The 18,208-nt window shown below is 36.9% G+C and overlaps 1 protein-coding gene across 1 annotated transcript; it reads left to right on the top strand.

The window, feature by feature from the left end:
• LOC109831086 lies at window positions 8,466-9,917 on the top strand. The gene is made up of 3 exons (XM_020398427.1): window positions 8,466-8,987; window positions 9,073-9,301; window positions 9,403-9,917. The coding sequence occupies exons 1-3, from the start codon at window positions 8,466-8,468 to the stop codon at window positions 9,915-9,917; spliced, it is 1,266 nt and encodes a 421-aa protein (XP_020254016.1).

Below are 18,208 nucleotides of genomic sequence, written 5' to 3'. Positions count from 1 at the left end.
CAATTAAAACGAGCTAAGCAATTAAAATGTGTTAATCATTTGGCTGCGAAAATGAAAACGGCTAGCTAAATAAATAGGCGGGATTTATGGATAACGACTATTTTTTCCTCTATAAAAACCAACACCTGCGAGGGCTATAGACACTGAATCAAAAAACGAGTTTCACTTCTTTTCTTCTCTTCAAAAAAAAGTTTTCTTGTTGTGATATGCTAGTTCCCTTAAAAGTCATGAAAAGTTCGCAAAGCCTTCTTGAAACTCGTGCCGACGAGAAGGAGGTCGCCTGACCGAGGATCGTCGTATCTCCAAGATCCATTGCCAAGTAGCCCTGTACGAGATGAGACAATTAGATTCTTGGGACAATGATTTCTGCACGCTTCGATCATCAGGCCGTATTTCTAACATTTACTTATTCTCATTTGAATTATTTATTATATCTGTGTTATAATAATAACCCACCATTATCTAATAATTATTAACTGTTCAAACTAATTTTCATTTTTGTCTAAACAGCTAATATTTCCAACAATCCAAGAATCTAATAGTGCTATTTAGAATAATATCATGTTTAGCATGTTTAGTATTTTGTTTCGTATTATGTTTGTTATGTTAATGCAGTCTACATCTTATAAAACCGACATGCTACACTTGATTCTGTTGTTTGAATGTTTAAATCATCTCTGTTGCATTATAATAACAAATTTATTCATTCATCATCAGATTATGGCTACAAGTGAAATTATGTTGGCTAAACCAGAGAAGTTTGATGCGAACAATTTTCGTCGTTGGCAAAACCAAATGAGATTTTGGTTAACAACTCTAAATCTAATAACTGACATAGAACCCGACAACCCATCTTCATGTAGACAAACTACTAGGCAATCTTCCTCATCTTCCTCCACAGATTCCATTCATATCCCGAGAACACATTAAGAAATAGAGTATCATTGTCTACACAGAATCTTAGGAGCCTTATCTGATAGGTTATATGATATATATTATACTATCACTAATGTTTAAGTTTTATGGAAAATACTAGAGAAAAAGTATGGTTTAGATGATACGGGAATTAAAAGATTTAAAGCCTCAGACTTTAACAAATTCAAAATGGTAGATTATAAACCAATGAATGAGCAAATTTATGAATTCGAACATATAGTTCACCAACTAAAAATAAATGGATCTATCTTAGATTAAACGTTTCAGATAGCATGCCTTATAGACAAACTTCACGAGTCCTGGTCAGATTTTGCCAAAAACCTTAACCACACCCAAGAAGATCTTACCCTAGAGCAAGTGTTGAATGCCATTAGAATCGAAGAACAACATAGACCCAGGGAGAAAAATGTGACAAAATCCGAACCTAAAGAACCCAAAGTAAACAATGTTGAATCTAAACCCTTTCCCTAACACAAGAAACATCCCTTCCACCAAAATTAAAATAAAACATTTAAGAAGAAATCCTTTCATCAAAATACTTCCACCAAAATTAAAATAAAACATTTAAGAAGAAATCCTTTCATCAAAATAAGAACCCTGTCCACTTTCAAAAGAAGGAAAGAAGAAATCCTTTCATCAAAATAAGAACCCTGTCCACTTTCAAAAGAAGGAAGGAGCTGAACGTTGAGCCTGTTTTATTTGTGGACGAACCAACCATCTTGCTAAGGACTACTTCTACAAGAAAACAGAACCACTCAAGCCTAGGAAGGGAGGACCTCTATCTAATAAGTCACAAGTAAACATGGTGATTTTCAGTTTAGCTGAGACTGCTTTCAGGTCTATTCTCTTCACCCCTGAAGTAAACATGACCTTTCAAGCAAATGATTGGTGGATTAACAGTGGAGAGAATATTCACGTTTGCTCTAATCAATCTCTGTTTTCTACTTATCAGATCTCAAGTAGAGGAACTATGACAATGAGAAATAATAATGTGGCTCCTGTATCTGGAATAGGTCGAATCAACCTAAAGCTGACTTCGGATAAGACTTTGATCCTGTAGGATGTCCACCATGTACCAGACATTAGGAGATATTTGATTAGCAGATCTTTATTAGTACAACAAGGCTATAAACTTGTTTTTGAATCAAATAAAATTGTAATAACTAAGGGATTGAACTTTATTGGAAAATAATTTTTATGTGATGGTCTTTTTAAATTGAATTTTAAGAATTCTACTCTTGCATCTCCAATGGCTTTGAATATCGAACCTTCATTCACTTAGCATCAAAGATTAGGACATATGAATTATAATTCAATTAAAAGATTGGTGCATCTCAATATAATCCCAAAGCTTAATATAAAAGATGGTGAAAAATATGAAATATGTGTAGAAGCCAAACTTCCTAAGAAACCATTTAAAACTATTGATAAAGATTTTGAGATATTAGAACTCATTCATAGTGATGTTTTTGATTCTGGAAGAACATCTAGAGGAGGTAACAAGTATTTTGTAACTTTCATAGATGATTGTTCTAAATATTATTATCTCTATTTAAGTAAGACCAAAGATGAAGTTATAAACAAATTCAAAATATATAAAGCAGAAGTTGAAAACCAATTGGATACAAAAATTAAAATACTTAGATCAGATAGAGGTGGTGAGTACACTTCTAATGAACTAAAACAATTCTGTGAAGAGAATGTAATCATTCATGAAATAACTGCTCCATATACACCTCAATCTAATGGAATAGCTAAAAGAAAAAATAGAACACTAATGGACATGGTAAACTCAATGTTAATTAATTCTGGTGTGCCAGAGAATCTGTGGGGAGAAGCTCTCATGACTGCTTGCCATATACTAAATAGAATTCCATTCAAGAATTCTGATAAAACACCTTACACAATTTGGAAGAATAGAAACCCTAATTTAGATACCTGAAAGTGTGTAGATGTTTAGCAAAAGTTAAAATACCTAAGAATAAGAGAAAGAAGATTGGCCCTAAAACTGTAGATGGAATATTTATTGGCTATGCTTCTGATAGTAATGCAAATAGATTTTTAATAATCAACTATGATATTAATAAAATAGCCAACAACACCATAATTAAAGCTAGGGATGCACATTACTTTGAAAATACTTTCCCTTACAAGACCAGAGTAAACAACACAGGTCCTAGCTCTAGCAATTCAGATCCTAGTTCTAACCAAGGTGAAACTAGTTCTAAACAAATTAGACCACTAGAAAGTCCATAGGAGACTAGGAGAAGTAAAAGAACTAGAATAGAAAAGGTCCATGAAGATTTCTATGCATTACTTATAGAAGATTCTCCAATTATATTTGAAGATGTAATAAAATCAGTAGATGCTCTATTTTAGAAGGAAGCTATAAATAATAAGATACAATCTATAGTTCAAAATCATACTTGGGAACTAACTGATCTTCCTTCAGGCTGCAAAACTATAGAATGCAAATGGGTATTTAAGAAGAAACTCAGACCAGATGGAACAATAGATAAATATAAGGCCAGATTAGTAGATAAAGGATATACCCAAAAATCTGGTATTGATTATTTTGATGTCTATTCTCTAGTAGCTAGGATTACTACCATTAGAGTCCTTATAGCTTTAGCATCCATTCACAAAATTATAATACATCAATGGATGTTAAAACTGCATTCTTAAATGGAGACTTAGATGAAGAAATTTATATGGATCAAGCCGAGGGATTTGTTGCTTCTGGACAAGAGAAGAAAGTATGTAAACTTATTAGATCACTATATGGTCTCAAACAAGCTCCAAAATAATGGCACATAAAATTTGATAAGATCATACTATCCTATGGATTTGTAATTAATCAAGCAGATGAGTGTATATATCATAAAATAGATAATAACAACAAATTTGTGATTTTATGCTTATATGTTGATGATATTCTTATTTTTGGCTCTGACATACAAAGCATAAATGAAATCAAACATTTTTTTATCACAAAATTTTAACATGAAAGATTTAGGTCAAGGTGATTTAATTCTTAACACTAAAATCTTAAAAAATGAGAATGGATATGTGTTGTCACAATCACACTACATGTGATTTAATTCTTAACACTAAAATCTTAAAAAATGAGAATGGATATGTGTTGTCACAATCACACTACATAGAGAAAATACTCAAGAACTTTTATGATAATGGATATGTGTTGTCACAATCACACTACATAGAGAAAATACTCAAGAACTTTTATGATCTAAATTGTCGACTTGTTTCTACTCCATATGATCCTAATGTACATCTAAAGAAAAACACTGGTTATCCTAGAATCATCGAAGGGGATGGGATTGAGCCCATAAGAAAAATCACTGCAGTGACAACCCAACCTCGTAGAGGTTCAATGGGTAGAAACAAACTGGACGAGTAATTAATTGTGAGGAGCACTGAATTTATTTGCTCTCATCCCTAGGATGATCAGTGCTCATAAAAAAAGTAAGTGAAAGGTTAAGTTAAACTCTTAATGAATCCAAGACCCATGAGGCAGGATGCTTACTTGCTCGCATCCTTATCAGGATTCACCTATATGTGTGTAGTTGTGAGGCCGCGACTATGGGATCAGGGCTGCTCCCTAGTAACACACATGAAAGATACTTGTGCAAGGTCGATAATAGCACAACTCGCTTAGAATTCTTCAAAACTGTACTATGTGTGCTTTCTGTAGAAATTCGATAAATGGGACTGGTTCAAGGCGTAGTCCACAAAGCTCTCACAGATCTATACAACTGTCACTAAGTGAAGGTTCAAACCGAAAGGTACCTCCACCTATTACATAGTATAAGGGAACCAACAATCTTAATTTTCAAAGTTCTTCTTTTACTCTTAATTTTGAATTATTTTAAGTTTTAAGTTATGTGGGGGATTGTTGGAGTTATAATAAGTGTAACTTAAAACTTGACATTGTAGTGTGAAAGTTTAGTCTCACATAGGAAATGGAATAGGAAGGAAGAGTGTTTATAAGCATTTTCCTTCTCTCTTATGCCTAGAAGAAAATAAAATGTTATGCTCCACACCACACACGCGCGCCAACTAGACCGGGCTCGGGTTCGAGTCGGGTCGGGTGGCGCGCGCACACGACCTGTGGACACGAATACAGCTCCGGATTGAGGGGCTCTTAACCTGCTACATTTTGAATTTTTATTTTTTGCTAATAGGAACAATTAAAACGTGTTAAGCAATTAAAACAAGCTAAGCAATTAAAACGTGTTAATCATTTGGCTGCGAAAATGAAAATGGCTAGCTAAATAAATGGGCGGGATTTGTGGATAACGGCTGTTTTTTTTCCTCTATAAAAACCAACACACCTGCGAGGGCTATAGACACTGAATCAAAAAAACGAGTTTCGCTTCTTTTCTTCTCTTCAAAACAAAGTTTTCTTGCTGTTATACGCTGGTTCCCTGAAAGTCGTGAAGAGTTCGCAAAGCCTTCTTGAAGCTCGTGCCGACGAGAAGAAGGTCGCCTGACCGAGGGTCGTCGTATCTCCAAGATTCATTACCATGTAGCCCTGTACGAGAGGGGGCAATTAGATTTTTGGGACAGTGCTTTCTGCACGTTTCGATCATCAGACCGTATTTCTAACCTTTACTTATTCTCGTTTGAATTATTTATTATATCCGTGTTATAATAATAACCCATCATTATCTAATAATTATTAACTGTTCAAACTAATTTTCATTTTTGTCTAAACAGCTAATATTTCTAACAGATCATGAGAGCTGTTTAGAATATTTTTGTCTCTGAAATATCATCTTCAGAGATTCCAAATTGTCCTGCAAAAAACTATGATATTTTAAAAAAAATTTAGTTGTTTTTCACATTTATCTTAAAAAAGTATTTCCACGAAGGAGATCAACTTCTATATTCCTCCCTCAAAATTATTTGCTAACATGAATCCTATGGCTGCTCTCAATCCTTCATCACCTAATACTTGATGATCAGTCTTTTTTTCAATTATTATTAAGGATTCCAGCTACTAGTAACTAATATAGTAGAATTGCCCGTTGCTGAGCTTGCTGAAAAGTCATTTCATGCTAACTAACAAACAATAATATTGTTGGCCATTTATTCAAGTATGACAAATGCTAAAATGAGAATCCTATTGAACTGCTCACAGTTGTTTTATTAATTTCTATATAAATCTACACACGCTATGATGTCACGTATAACTCCTTCAAGAGCTTAGATCACAAGCTTTTATCATCAAAAATGAGAGGGAAGTAACTAATGGAATACGGCCAATTGATTAGTCTAAGAATTACTTAAAACTGATAATCAAGTCAGCTGGAGAGCAATTTTATCGTTTCCATGGTAAAGTTTACTATAAAGTTTATTAACAAATTTATACGAAAATGACATAAAACAATGAGATCAACACCGCACAAAAACGAATTACTTATTAAAGCTGGCATCAATTATGGAAAGATGGAAATGAGGGAAAAAATGTAAAGAATGGACAATGTATTATGTTCAAACTTAGCATTATGCGAGACTTGGCATACATGTGAAGGCCAAATGCACTAAGACTCCTATAGGTAATCCTCTATAGAAAACCGCATGGAGAACAAGCAAAAGTCAACTTGATGATTGTACTGATACAATATTCTAATTATACCTGTAAATGTTTGCGTTAACATATACTAATTGCATTATGAGTTTATTTATTTCCTATTAAAAAAATGACTAAATCATGTGCCAGCGTTTTTCTTTTTCTATATAATTTTTTATTTAGTTTTTGTGTAACTACCTAAGAAGATTCAAACTTGGATGTTGAAAGCTTTGGTTTCCAATTCTTCATTACCTTAACACTTTCATGGCTGCTTGGTTCAGTCTTTAATCGGAAAGAGTTTAAGGATTCCAGCTGTATAATAGTAGATTGGTTACTTCTTTCTGCGTATAAGACAAATGCTAAAAATGAGACCCTGACATGCTCACAGTTGTATTTATTTCTATTTCTCCACATGGCAAGAAATTATGTATATTACTCTTTCAATGTCTTCAAAGACAATACTTTCCGATTTTGTTGTTACATTATAAAATAGTAGTAAAAAAATACATTATAAAATCGTCAAGGCTGGAATTACGTAAAACTCATGATCAGGTTAGCTGGAGAGCACTTTTGTTGTTACATTATAAAATAGTAGTAAAAAAAAAAGCAAATGCTAGTATTCTTTGATTTATTGATTTGCTATGAATTGAGCGTTTAGGGTAGAATTGGTTTTCGTTTATATTAAGGGACTGTTTGTTTTGCCCAAAAACCAGTGAAAACAAAGAAATAAAATCTGACATGGGTGCCAGGTCAGATTTTGGTTTCCATCAATTTCAATTTCTTATGTTTGGTTCACCAACCAATTTTGAGAAATGAGGTTGTGAATTGGGGTCCACGTCAGCTTTTTTCGGAATTGTGTTTTCAGCTCGTTTTGGGCTGAAAACGCAAGGAAATGTCCCTTCACCGAATATTTAATCAATGAGCACGAGAAACGAAGCGGCGGAGTTATTGAAGAGGGTTTCCTCCTTTTCCCTCTTTCGTCGTTAGCCTCACCGCCATTGATGACTGCTCTTCTTCTTCCTCTCTGTTTCGCCATTTCTCAGTTCTTTTTTGTCGCAATTTAATTTCTAAAAAAACGTCGGCTCTGAAGATGGCCTGCGCTTAGAACTACTGAACGTAGTTTCGGTGTTGTTTGTTGGGTTGCTGCTCTAGATCTAGCAGAAGGGGAAGGTACCGCTTGTCCTTGTTCTGTGTAGGGCGATCTTGCAGAAGGTGAAGGTTCCTCTTGTGCTGAACCCTGATTATTGCCTGTTATTGGGGTGTCGCTCACTACAAACCTGTCGATGTTCGATCTCTTTTTCTCAGATTGTTTTCCTTTGTAGCAAAAGCAGTAGGAGAAATATTTGGTGCATGCATGTGAATTCTGATATTTACTTTGGCTGTGAAGATGAAAGTTTGTTTTTGAAGCTGATAGTTGGTTTTTATTAGTAGATCTTAACAACCAAGGTCCAAAAGCATGCTATTTATCGTTTTGTTGGTGCCACGAATTTTTTGGTTAAATCATATTAAATCTGTAATTTAGGCGTTAGTTTCTACGAGAGTAGATCCGCATTTTCTGTAATTTGGGGGTTTAATTTTGTAGTAGATCTTGTTGTTGCATCATCTTTTATCATATTTAATCATATTTAATCTGTAATTTAGCCATATTTAATCATATTTAATCTATAATTTACCCATATTTAATCATATTGTTGCATTTTCGTAAAATGTGGACTTCATAATGCAGGGCTAATTCTTGTCTGTTTCTGCTCTTATCCCCTAGTAACTAACATGAGCGCATAGATTAGGTTTGTTAAGCAAGCTAATATTAAAGCAGGGCTAGAATGGGTATTATGAAGTTAATAGCACTACTAGAAGCATATCTTGTAGCTGTTTATTTAGTATCCTTTTGGGTTTTTATGTATAATTCTAATTTCTAAGCAATACTGTATAGATGGATGGTGATTATATTGATGAAGAGAGCGTTATAAGAATGTGTGCTGGGGCTGCATTTTCTGTCATGGTTCTAGTAGTTACATTTTTTAGGAGAATGAGGTCTCGCCGCAGAATGCTACGATCTGGACGGAGTGCAGAAAGACTAAGGCATGAAAAAACTAGGGCAGAGTTGATGAGTCGTATCTATCACGGTTATAGTGATAGTTATCAAAACTTTGTTAGAATGCGGTCGGGTGCTTTTCTTAAACTAGCAAAGACTATGAGGACAAATCATCTCCTAAAGGACTCAAGATTTATAACTGTAGAGGAGCAGCTTGCTATAACATTGAATATTTTGGGTCATAAATCAAAAAATCGTATGATGAGAACGCAATTTATACGATCAGGGGAGACAGTTAGTAGATACTTCAACAGAGTATTGCAAGCAATTTCGTGCATACAAGGCCGATATATGAAACAAGCACCAAATGAGGTGCCTCAGGAGATCCAAAACAATCCATCTTTCTATCTTTTTTTCAAGGTATAACAACCACTCTACCTACTAGCGCAAATGAATCTCTTAACTACTCAATCATTACATTAACATAGCAACTTGAATTCTATAGGATTGCATATGTATGATAGATGGGACACATGTGGATGCTATGCTACCTGCCTCACTTGTTGCGCGTTTCAGAGGGCACAAATGTGTCACACAAAATATTCTTGTGGCTTGCACACCAAACAAAATGTTTACCTACATTCTAGCTGGGTGGGAGGAATCGGCTAACGATTATAGAATCCTTCAAGATGCTTTATCTAGACCACAACCTTATGGCTTACGGGTGTACACTGGTAACAATCTCAAAAACTCAAAAAGTAAATGCTCATTAGACTAGTAGTCCGCACTAATACTTACTAAGTCATATCTTATTAAAATACTTTGCATTATGTAGGTAAATACTACCTTTGTGATGCGGGGTACACAACCCAGCCGAGATTTATATCCCCGTATCGTGGCGTCCGTTATCATCTAAAGGAATTTTCGGGGAGAACACCTCAAAATAGGAGGGAGTTATTCAATCTTAGACATTCCTCTTTAAGGTCAAGGATTGAAGCTACATTTGGTATATTGAAGAATGGTTTCAAGATTCTCACAGCAAAACCCCACTACCCCTTCAAGACCCAAGTCGACATTGTCTTGGCATGCACGGTTCTCCATAACTACATTGCAATAGTGGACCCAGACGATGACTTGTTGAATGAGAATATCGACATTTGTGAGGATGATACTGAATTGGATATTAATGAAGATAAAAACGTTATTGATTTCTTGCAGTCCCAAACTGTTAGAGAACAAGGAGCCTCAAAGGATGAGTGGAGATCTCGCAGAGATCAAATCGCTTTGGACATGTGGATTGACTATTGTTGTAAATACCGACATGGTGACACGACTGAGTCTGCGGTGTGATTTTATATGATTCCTGTAGTTGCTCTTAGTTTATTATGGTTGTGGTTATTGTAACTTATTTCGCACTCTGTGTTTGTTGCTACATTAACATGTGTTGGTTATATCCAATTGTGTGACTTCTTTATTGGTTAGGGCATCAATCTACACCTTGTTATTGTGCAGGATATCCTGTATTCCTCTTTTATGTCATGTACTTTAATACTATTTTAGTTATCTTTTGTATTATGCTTTCATGTGTCTCACAACATTTATTGCTCTATTCCAAAGCAGTCAATTTAAAATACCATCTTCTTAATATTTTTTGGACTAACATATGAATTGTTGGACTATAGGATATGGCTGATAATGCAAACAATGATGTGCATGATTTGGCCAACGTGAGGACCACCACTCACTCCCGAACGGCTAGGAGCCAACCACCCTCTCCCGTGCTTCCATCAAGCAGTGGGTTCAATCACCCATTCAACCCAATATTCCAGCCATCCTCCCCCTACGTGCAATCACCCTTTGGTTTTCCCAATGCTCCGCATACCGATGGTAACTTTTTCCCTATGCCTCACCCCATTTCATCTTACATGCACATTCTCAGTAACGCCCCATCTTTGCCACAACCATTTCAAGGCTCCAATTCCTCCGGTTACTTTTAGTCTCCAACTAGTGTTACAGGGACTACTTCTGATTCAGGTAGCAAAAAACGGTTGGAAAGGGATGAAGTAGTAGCCACTTCAGCTAGTTCACCCAAAAAATTTAAGGTTGTGGCCCACAAGAAAAGACAAATACCACGTGGTGAAGCAGCTTCATCTGGGTCCCCAACCAGATGGTGGACCCCTGCTCACGATGACGTGCTCATACCTTTTTTGGCCAATTTGGCAAGGTTTGGCCTTAAACCAGACAAAAAAATTTAAGCAACATGCCTTTGCAATGATGGCTGCTAAAGTAAACAAGCAATTTGGTACATCATTTGCTACCAAGAGTGTTGTTAACCATATGAAAAAAATTCATTCTTGGTTTCAAGACATGCAGGCTACGCGTAATATCAGTGGCGCAGGTTGGGATGAGGCAACACAAACAATCATGCTGGATCCCGAGAGCTTTGATACATGGAATGAGGTAAATGAAGCGCGCATATCTTCAAAATGTTGATTCATTTGACCAAACAAATAAATACGCTTTTTTATACTGAATTGGATATTGATGACATGCAGGATAAAAATAAGAGTAGGCTTAAAGATTACATAAATAAGCCGCTGAAGCATTATGAGAACCTAGCTGTCATCTGTGGGGATGATCAAGCAAGAGGTAACTTTGCCAAGGCCTCGATGGAGAAATTTGGGGGCCACGATGCAATCAACCTTGGAGATGATGACGAAGATCAAAATGTTAGCATGTCTGTGCCTCAGAAGTCCCTTCCCACAATTAACTTTTTAGATGAAGATAATTAATCTCAAACCAACAATGATAACGCCTCCAGAAAGGACTACCATAAAAAAATACCATCGGTGAAAGGTCGCACGAGAAAGATAGATGTTGGTCGTGACGGATGGTGGATGAAGTTAAACACTTTTCCTCATCTCTCAATCTTGTTAATCAACACTGGACTGAGAAATTGTCTACAGCCATCTTTAGGTACAAAGAAACTTACCATATACAAGTCCTGGAGCTATTTTATGATACCACATTTGAAAATGAAACCAAAGTGAGGCATTTTATAGGTAAGAGTGACTTTGGCCAAAGGGCTTTGTTGGACAATTTCATGCAGATGCAAGGAGGGGGAAGTAAATGAGTGTGGGTGAAGGTAGGATTTTACACTATACTTGTGCTTTTATACTTGTGATGAACTTTTGATTCATCCTTGCTAATTGGTTATATATTTTGTAGGACCGGTGGGGAGCTAGCAATTACCATATAGATTTTGCGCGAGCAAAAAACATGAGGCTATTTTTTTGTTAAACTCCTAGATCTGGTATGTTTGTAATATATTTGAGAGCACGTTACTCATCCTCTACAGAGACCTTCAGTCAGCTCTTGAGCTGATTTGATATACTGCCACACTTTATGCTTTCCCCACGCCTATTGAAGCTGATTATTTCTGCACATATAGCTTCACCCATTGTGACTCATGGCTAGTTTTGGGTTTTAGGTTTTGGGAAACATCAAGCAACCACATTTGTGCAATGATGAGTGGGGTTGGTTTCTGATATTCTTACCCAGCATTTATTGCAGACAATCATTTGGCAAGGCAGCCCTATCCACACTTTATGATATTCTTATTCAACTATGAAAACACTAGTATTATCGGGCATGCAGCCAACATTGTCATGCAATCGTTTGCTGATGATGGATATGTGATGAAGTAGATTCCTATTTGAGCACAAAACCTGATTCAATCTTTTGGCCTCACTGCTGTTTATTTGTGATGTTTTAACACCCCTTATCAGCTCACTTGTTGTGCAATGTTTTGCATGCCTTATTATATATGATATCTGTCTCACTTGTTTTGACTCTTGCATGATCTAACCACTTGTTCATACCTCTATTATTTTTTGGTTACACACATCACTTTCATAATACAGCTTTCAAACCACATCTCAACTCACTCTATTGAAATTGTTGTGCACGCTAGACTACATGTGTTGTTGCCTTGTGCTGTTTTGACTATTTTTTTTAATAAACCACTTATAAACTACTTGGTCTTTCCTACGTACAAACTGCTATATTCTTGGGCAGTTCTGAAACCTCTCGAAGAGCACTTTGTTGTACACTGTTGTGCATGCGTAGCTATATGTGCTACTGCCTTGTGCTGTCTCACAACATTTTCGGTTATCTCAGCACTTGTTGATGATGGATATGTGATGAAGTAGGTTCCTATTTGAGCACAAAACCTGATTCAATCTTTTGGCCTCACTGCTGTTTATTTGTGATGTTTTGACACCCCTTATCAGCTCACTTTGTTGTGCAATGTTGTGCATGCCTTATTATATATGATATCTTTCTCACTTGTTTTGACTCTTGCATGATCTAAACACTTGTTCATACCTCTATTATTGTTTGGTTATACATCACTTTCATAAAGCAGCTTTCAGAACCCATCTCAACTCACTCTGTTGAAATTGCTGTGCATGCTAGACTACATGTGTTGTTGCCTTGTACTGTTTTGACTGTTATTTTTTTTTATAAACCACTTATAAACTACTTGGTCTTTGTTGCCTTGTGCTGTTTTGACTACTACATGTGCTACTGCCTTGTACTGTTTTGACACTTTCGTTTATCTAAGCACTTGTTCATACGTCTTGGTCTTATTTTTGGTTACACACTGCACTTAGGGACTACTTCCTCTTTTCTATGTACAAATTCAGTTATCAAATTGTGCATGCTGTTTTAACATGGTGTAGAATACGTTGTTGAAAATGTTGTGCTTGCTTATCCTAGCATGTGCTGATTCCCTCTGTTATTTTTGACGGTTTTGGCATTATTCACTACGCAGTTGCCTCTCTGCTGGAAACCTTTTGTTTATTAGCTGAATTTTTGTTATCTTTCAGTTGGTTAAACAATGAAGCTTTGTTGTGTTCTGGTTTTTCTGTTTTGCTCAGTCCCTATTTGTGCAGTGATGAATGTCATGTTTTCTGATATTCTAAACCAGTAAAAATTACATGCAATGATATGGCGAGGTCGTCCAAATTGTGGAATGCAACCAACATTGTCTTGCAAACTTGGTGATGAATATGTGATGAAGTTGACGTAGACCTGAGCACAATTGCTTAACAAACCTAGTGATGCTTCTCTGATGATATATATATGCAGAAGTTGACATTTACATGCCTGTTAAGTATTGGAATAGCCTTGTTTTACAAAGAGAACAGAAAAGTTAAATTGCATTATAACTTCTAACCAAAATGTTTACACAAAACATTTTCTTTATATTTTCAAGATGCAGATTATAATGTTTACAAGAACAAGGAAAATATTGAATAGCCCCAAAACTACAATACATTTTTTCAAATATTCAACTTGTTCAATTGCATGCTTCAATTCTCTTCGCAAATGCTTTGTTTCCAGCTCTTTTAATTTCGACACTGATTGAAGAGAAGGTTCTTCTTTTCTGGTTTCGCTATTTTTGATTTCTTTCTCATCTTCGGCCCACCTAAAGAATTTGCATGATCTATTTGGGTATTTGGCACAACCCCAAAAAAATTTGCCCTTGTTCGAACCCACTTTGCACAGCTTCAATGGTGTTGGTATATTGCATAAGTATTTTATCTTAGGAGATTTGTGCATACCTCTTTGGGCAGCAGCCATGGCTAAGCACTGTCAAAGAAGAAGGCCCTTGGGGCCATGGCTAAGCACTGTCAAAGAAGAAGGCCCTTGGGTAATTTAATTTTGAAGAAGGCACCAAAATGAAGAGGCTCTATGAATTGTTGGAGCTTTCTAGGGTAATTTAATTTTGAAGAAGGCACCAAAATGAAGAGGCTCTATGAATTGTTGGAGCTTTCTAGCTTTGCTGCAACTGTAAATTACTCATCCAAGTGGACACAATATATAGATGGTTTTTACTTGACCGTTGCCAGCTCTTTTCTTGTGTACGGTTTTTAAAAAATGACCGTTGGGCTTTGTTCCGTTGGGATTATTGCTGTGAACTACTTTGGAAGCGGTAAGCTCACCATGGTTTTGGCATTCAACTCTTCTTTTGTTGGGGTATTTGTGCATACCAAACATTAGAAATAGAAATGTAAATAGGGATGTGATTTCTTGTTTCTAAAGTAATGAAACAAACATGTGGAAACAAAGAAATACATTTCAAGGGGTTGATTTCACTGTGAAACAAACAAAATAAATAAAAACTGGGAAACACACTGGAAATGTCTTGAAATCATTTCATTTAAATAAATAAAAACTGGGAAACACACTGGAAATGTCTTGAAATCATTTCATTTCTTTATTTCTGTTTTCCTTTTTTTTAGAAATGTACCAAACAGGCCCTAAAGAACTTTTAACTCCGAATGAAAACAAGGATAATTTTCATTTTTTGAAAAAAAATTATTTTCATCCTTAGATTTTTTTTTTCTCTATTTTCTCTTGGGCTTTATTCTATATTTATATTACCAACACCACAGTTTTCGGAGAAAGTTACATTCATTGTTGAATTCATTATAATATGGATTGTTTATAAAGAATTAAAAATATTCAATAAAAGGAATGAAAAATGAAAGATTACAACTTTTCGAAAATAACACAAGATCCGTCACAAGATCCGTTCGTCGTTTCTTGCTTGCGTGGGTCTTTAGCCGGTGACGGGGACGTCGATGTCCATGGACTACATGACAATCAGATCAGATCCGGAACTCCGTCAATCCGCGAAGGAATCTAGAAGCAGAAGCGCTTATCTCGGCAACGGCGAGATAATTGCTCTTCTTAGGATTATCGCAACGGGATAATCCTAAGGAAAGGATAGAAAGGATGCGGGTGATGCAGATCTGAAGAATTTCTCTCTCTTACGTTGAAGAACTCGATCAATCTTCGGTCCGACAGGGCTTCGCCAATTCTACAAAATTCCAGATCTGAAAAAATAAGGCTCTGAGGCTTGTATTTATAGGCACGGGGGGAATTCGGGCTGGAGACACCCTTGGGTGTCTCAACTTGGGCCGAGACACCCTTGGGTGTCTCGCTCGTGCCGAGACACCCCGGGGTGTCTCAACTCAGACTGAGACACTCCGTTATGCACGTTTGTTCGTTTCCACCGTAACTTCTTCATCCGAACTCAGATTTGAGCGATTCAAAGTACGTTGGAAAGCCGACGAGGAGTTCTATAAGCTCCAATGATTAGATCATCTGTGGAATAAATGAGACACGAAGGGTATTTCGCCGTTTGTGAATGACACGAGGTTCCCGATCAGTTTGTGTCTTCGTCATTCTGAAATTCCGTTATTTTACGTAGTTCGTCGATTCACTTTAAGCGTTCACCGATATCAATCAAGCTTCTGTGAACCAGATAGTGATGTTCATCATTTTTTCTTAACGCTGAGCGGTTCGTGGAGACCTATAGGTAATTTTCAATGCCTACAGATACCTCCTCTAAAGCGTTCCAAACTCGTTTCTTTTATAGAAGAGGCTAGAATACTTTGGATATGATTGGTCTAGCCTTCGATCGGTGTAAAGGACCTGTAGTTAGCTTCAACTATTGGCTCCTTCAATTTTTAGTCTATTCGATGCTTTGACGAATAGCCGAAGTCCTTCCGGCGCTGCGTTTATCGCCTGGCCATCGTCGGAGTCTCGAGTCTACCACCGGTGAGTTGAGTTTGGCTCGCGTCATTGGGTTGACTTTGAACTGACTATTTCCGTCATGATATATTGACTCGCGTTGACTTTTTGATCATAACGCGTTGACTGGCGTTGACCTAGGGTTACGCGTTGACCGACGTTGACCTTAGGGTTTTGAACGTCGTATGTTGACTTTTTGATCGCAACGCGTTGACTGGTGTTGACCTAGGGTTATGCGTTGACCTTAGGGTTTTGAACGTCGTTCGTTGACTTTTTGATCGCAACGCGTTGACCGGCGTTGACCTAAGATTACGCGTTGACCGGCGTTGACCTTAGGGTTTTGAACGCCGTTCGTTGACTTTTTTATCGCAATGCGTTGACTGGCGTTGACTTAGGGTTACGCGTTGACTGGCGTTGACCTTAGGGTTTTGAACGTCTCACGTTGATTGGTGTCGATTTTCATCAAAACATCCATTAACCGTCGAAAACGGGTAAAACGGGCAAGAAAATCAGGGTTTGTAGGCATGCGGGGACCAACTGGGGCCCGAGACACCCGTGGGTGTCTCAACCTTGGCCGAGACACCGGTGTCTCGGCCAAGGCCGAGACACTCTAGGGTGTCTCGGTTTCTCAACCTTGGCCGAGACACCCTTGGGTGTCTCGGTTCAAAAACCGAGACACCTCTCCCTCCTCTCTTTTTTTTGTTTTGTTTCCCCTTTTGTTTTCCCCCTCTTTCCCAAATTTTCAAAAGAATTCTATTCCCCTCAAACACCTTCTTCCTCCTCTCATCCAAAAACTCCATTTCTTTTTCTTCAAGGATTCTAAACCCATTAGAACTCTTGTCTTAAAAACCCTCAAACCTCCACCAAAATTCGGATTTTTCTCCTCCTTTGTTGGCCGAAAATCCTCTCTTCTCAAAGCTAGGGTTTCATAACATCTTCAAGCTCAATGTTTGATTTTGGAGTTGGGTTTTCAAGCTTCTTGATTTGGGTAAGCCTCCCCTCAAAAACTCTCTCATTTTTTGATAAAGATTGAAACTTTATGCTTGTAATGAGGGTATGCCATGAATTTATTTGTCAAGATCATAGCTTTTTGTTCTCATGAGTTAGGTTTTGTGAAAAAGATAGGCTCTTGATGATGGGTTGTGTGTATGTGCAAAGATTTGGGGGGTTTTATGCAAAATCAATACTATGGCCGAAATTTAAGGGGGTTTTATGTAAAAATGGACTGAAATTTGGGATTTTTGTGCAAAGGTAGACTGAAATTTGGGGCTGAAATTTCACACCTATTTGACCAAACTTTGAGGGGTGTTTTCATGCAAAAGAATCAACATTGTTTGATGGGTTTATTTACAAAAAGCAGCCCAAAATTTGTAGAAGGGTGTATCTGCAAAAAGGCTGAAATTTTAGGGCTGAAATTTTAAAAGTTTAGACCACGAATCCATGACCAAAGTTTTGAGAAGGGTATGTGGAAACTAGACTGAAATTTGTGGAGGGATCTATTTGCAAAATTGGCTAAATTTTACAAAAGGGTTTATTTGTAAAGTTAGCCAAAATTGTGGGATATTAGGGGTGTTAGATGAACAAATATGATGATCATGATTCAATTCAAGCGTGTCCTTGACTAGAATTTAGCCTTGAACACGAGGGGTATTTTGGGTATTTCACCAAAATTTCATCAAGAGGGTTTATACTGCAATGTGAGCTCTTTGTTTGCACGCATAAAACTCATAGGTTTAATTAGACTTCAACTATAAAATCCTATTTATTTTATAGGGTTTTAGTTAAAGTTCTTAATTTCCCTTTTAACTTTCGGGTGTTCAGATTTATGATTGTACCTGACCCGTTGATCTTCATTGCAGATTCTCCATGTCTCCACGTCGACATCGACTTCATAGGAGTCGCTCTCTTTCGCAGCATAGCGAGAGAGAGGCCCCCACGGCATCCTCTTCAGCGGCATCCTCTTTCGGGGGTGAGCATTTATACTTTCTGTATCCCTGATTGATCCCTTCGCGGGTCATTCGGGAAGAACCGACATC

The sequence above is a fragment of the Asparagus officinalis genome, chromosome 2, assembly GCF_001876935.1.
Source record: "Asparagus officinalis chromosome 2, Aspof.V1, whole genome shotgun sequence".
NCBI classification, from domain to species: domain Eukaryota; kingdom Viridiplantae; phylum Streptophyta; class Magnoliopsida; order Asparagales; family Asparagaceae; genus Asparagus; species Asparagus officinalis.
Note: the sequence above shows the minus strand (reverse complement) of the source record. Positions and strands in the feature narration are given on the sequence as shown.

Bases quoted from the DNA above. Each gene is read 5' to 3' on its own strand.
- LOC109831086 (XM_020398427.1), top strand. From the start codon at position 8,466: ATGGATGGTGATTATATTGATGAAGAGAGCGTTATAAGAATGTGTGCT. The intron at 8,988-9,072 runs GTATAACAACCA...TGAATTCTATAG, and splicing joins CTTTCTATCTTTTTTTCAAG to GATTGCATATGTATGATAGA. The intron at 9,302-9,402 runs GTAACAATCTCA...TGCATTATGTAG, and splicing joins TGGCTTACGGGTGTACACTG to GTAAATACTACCTTTGTGAT.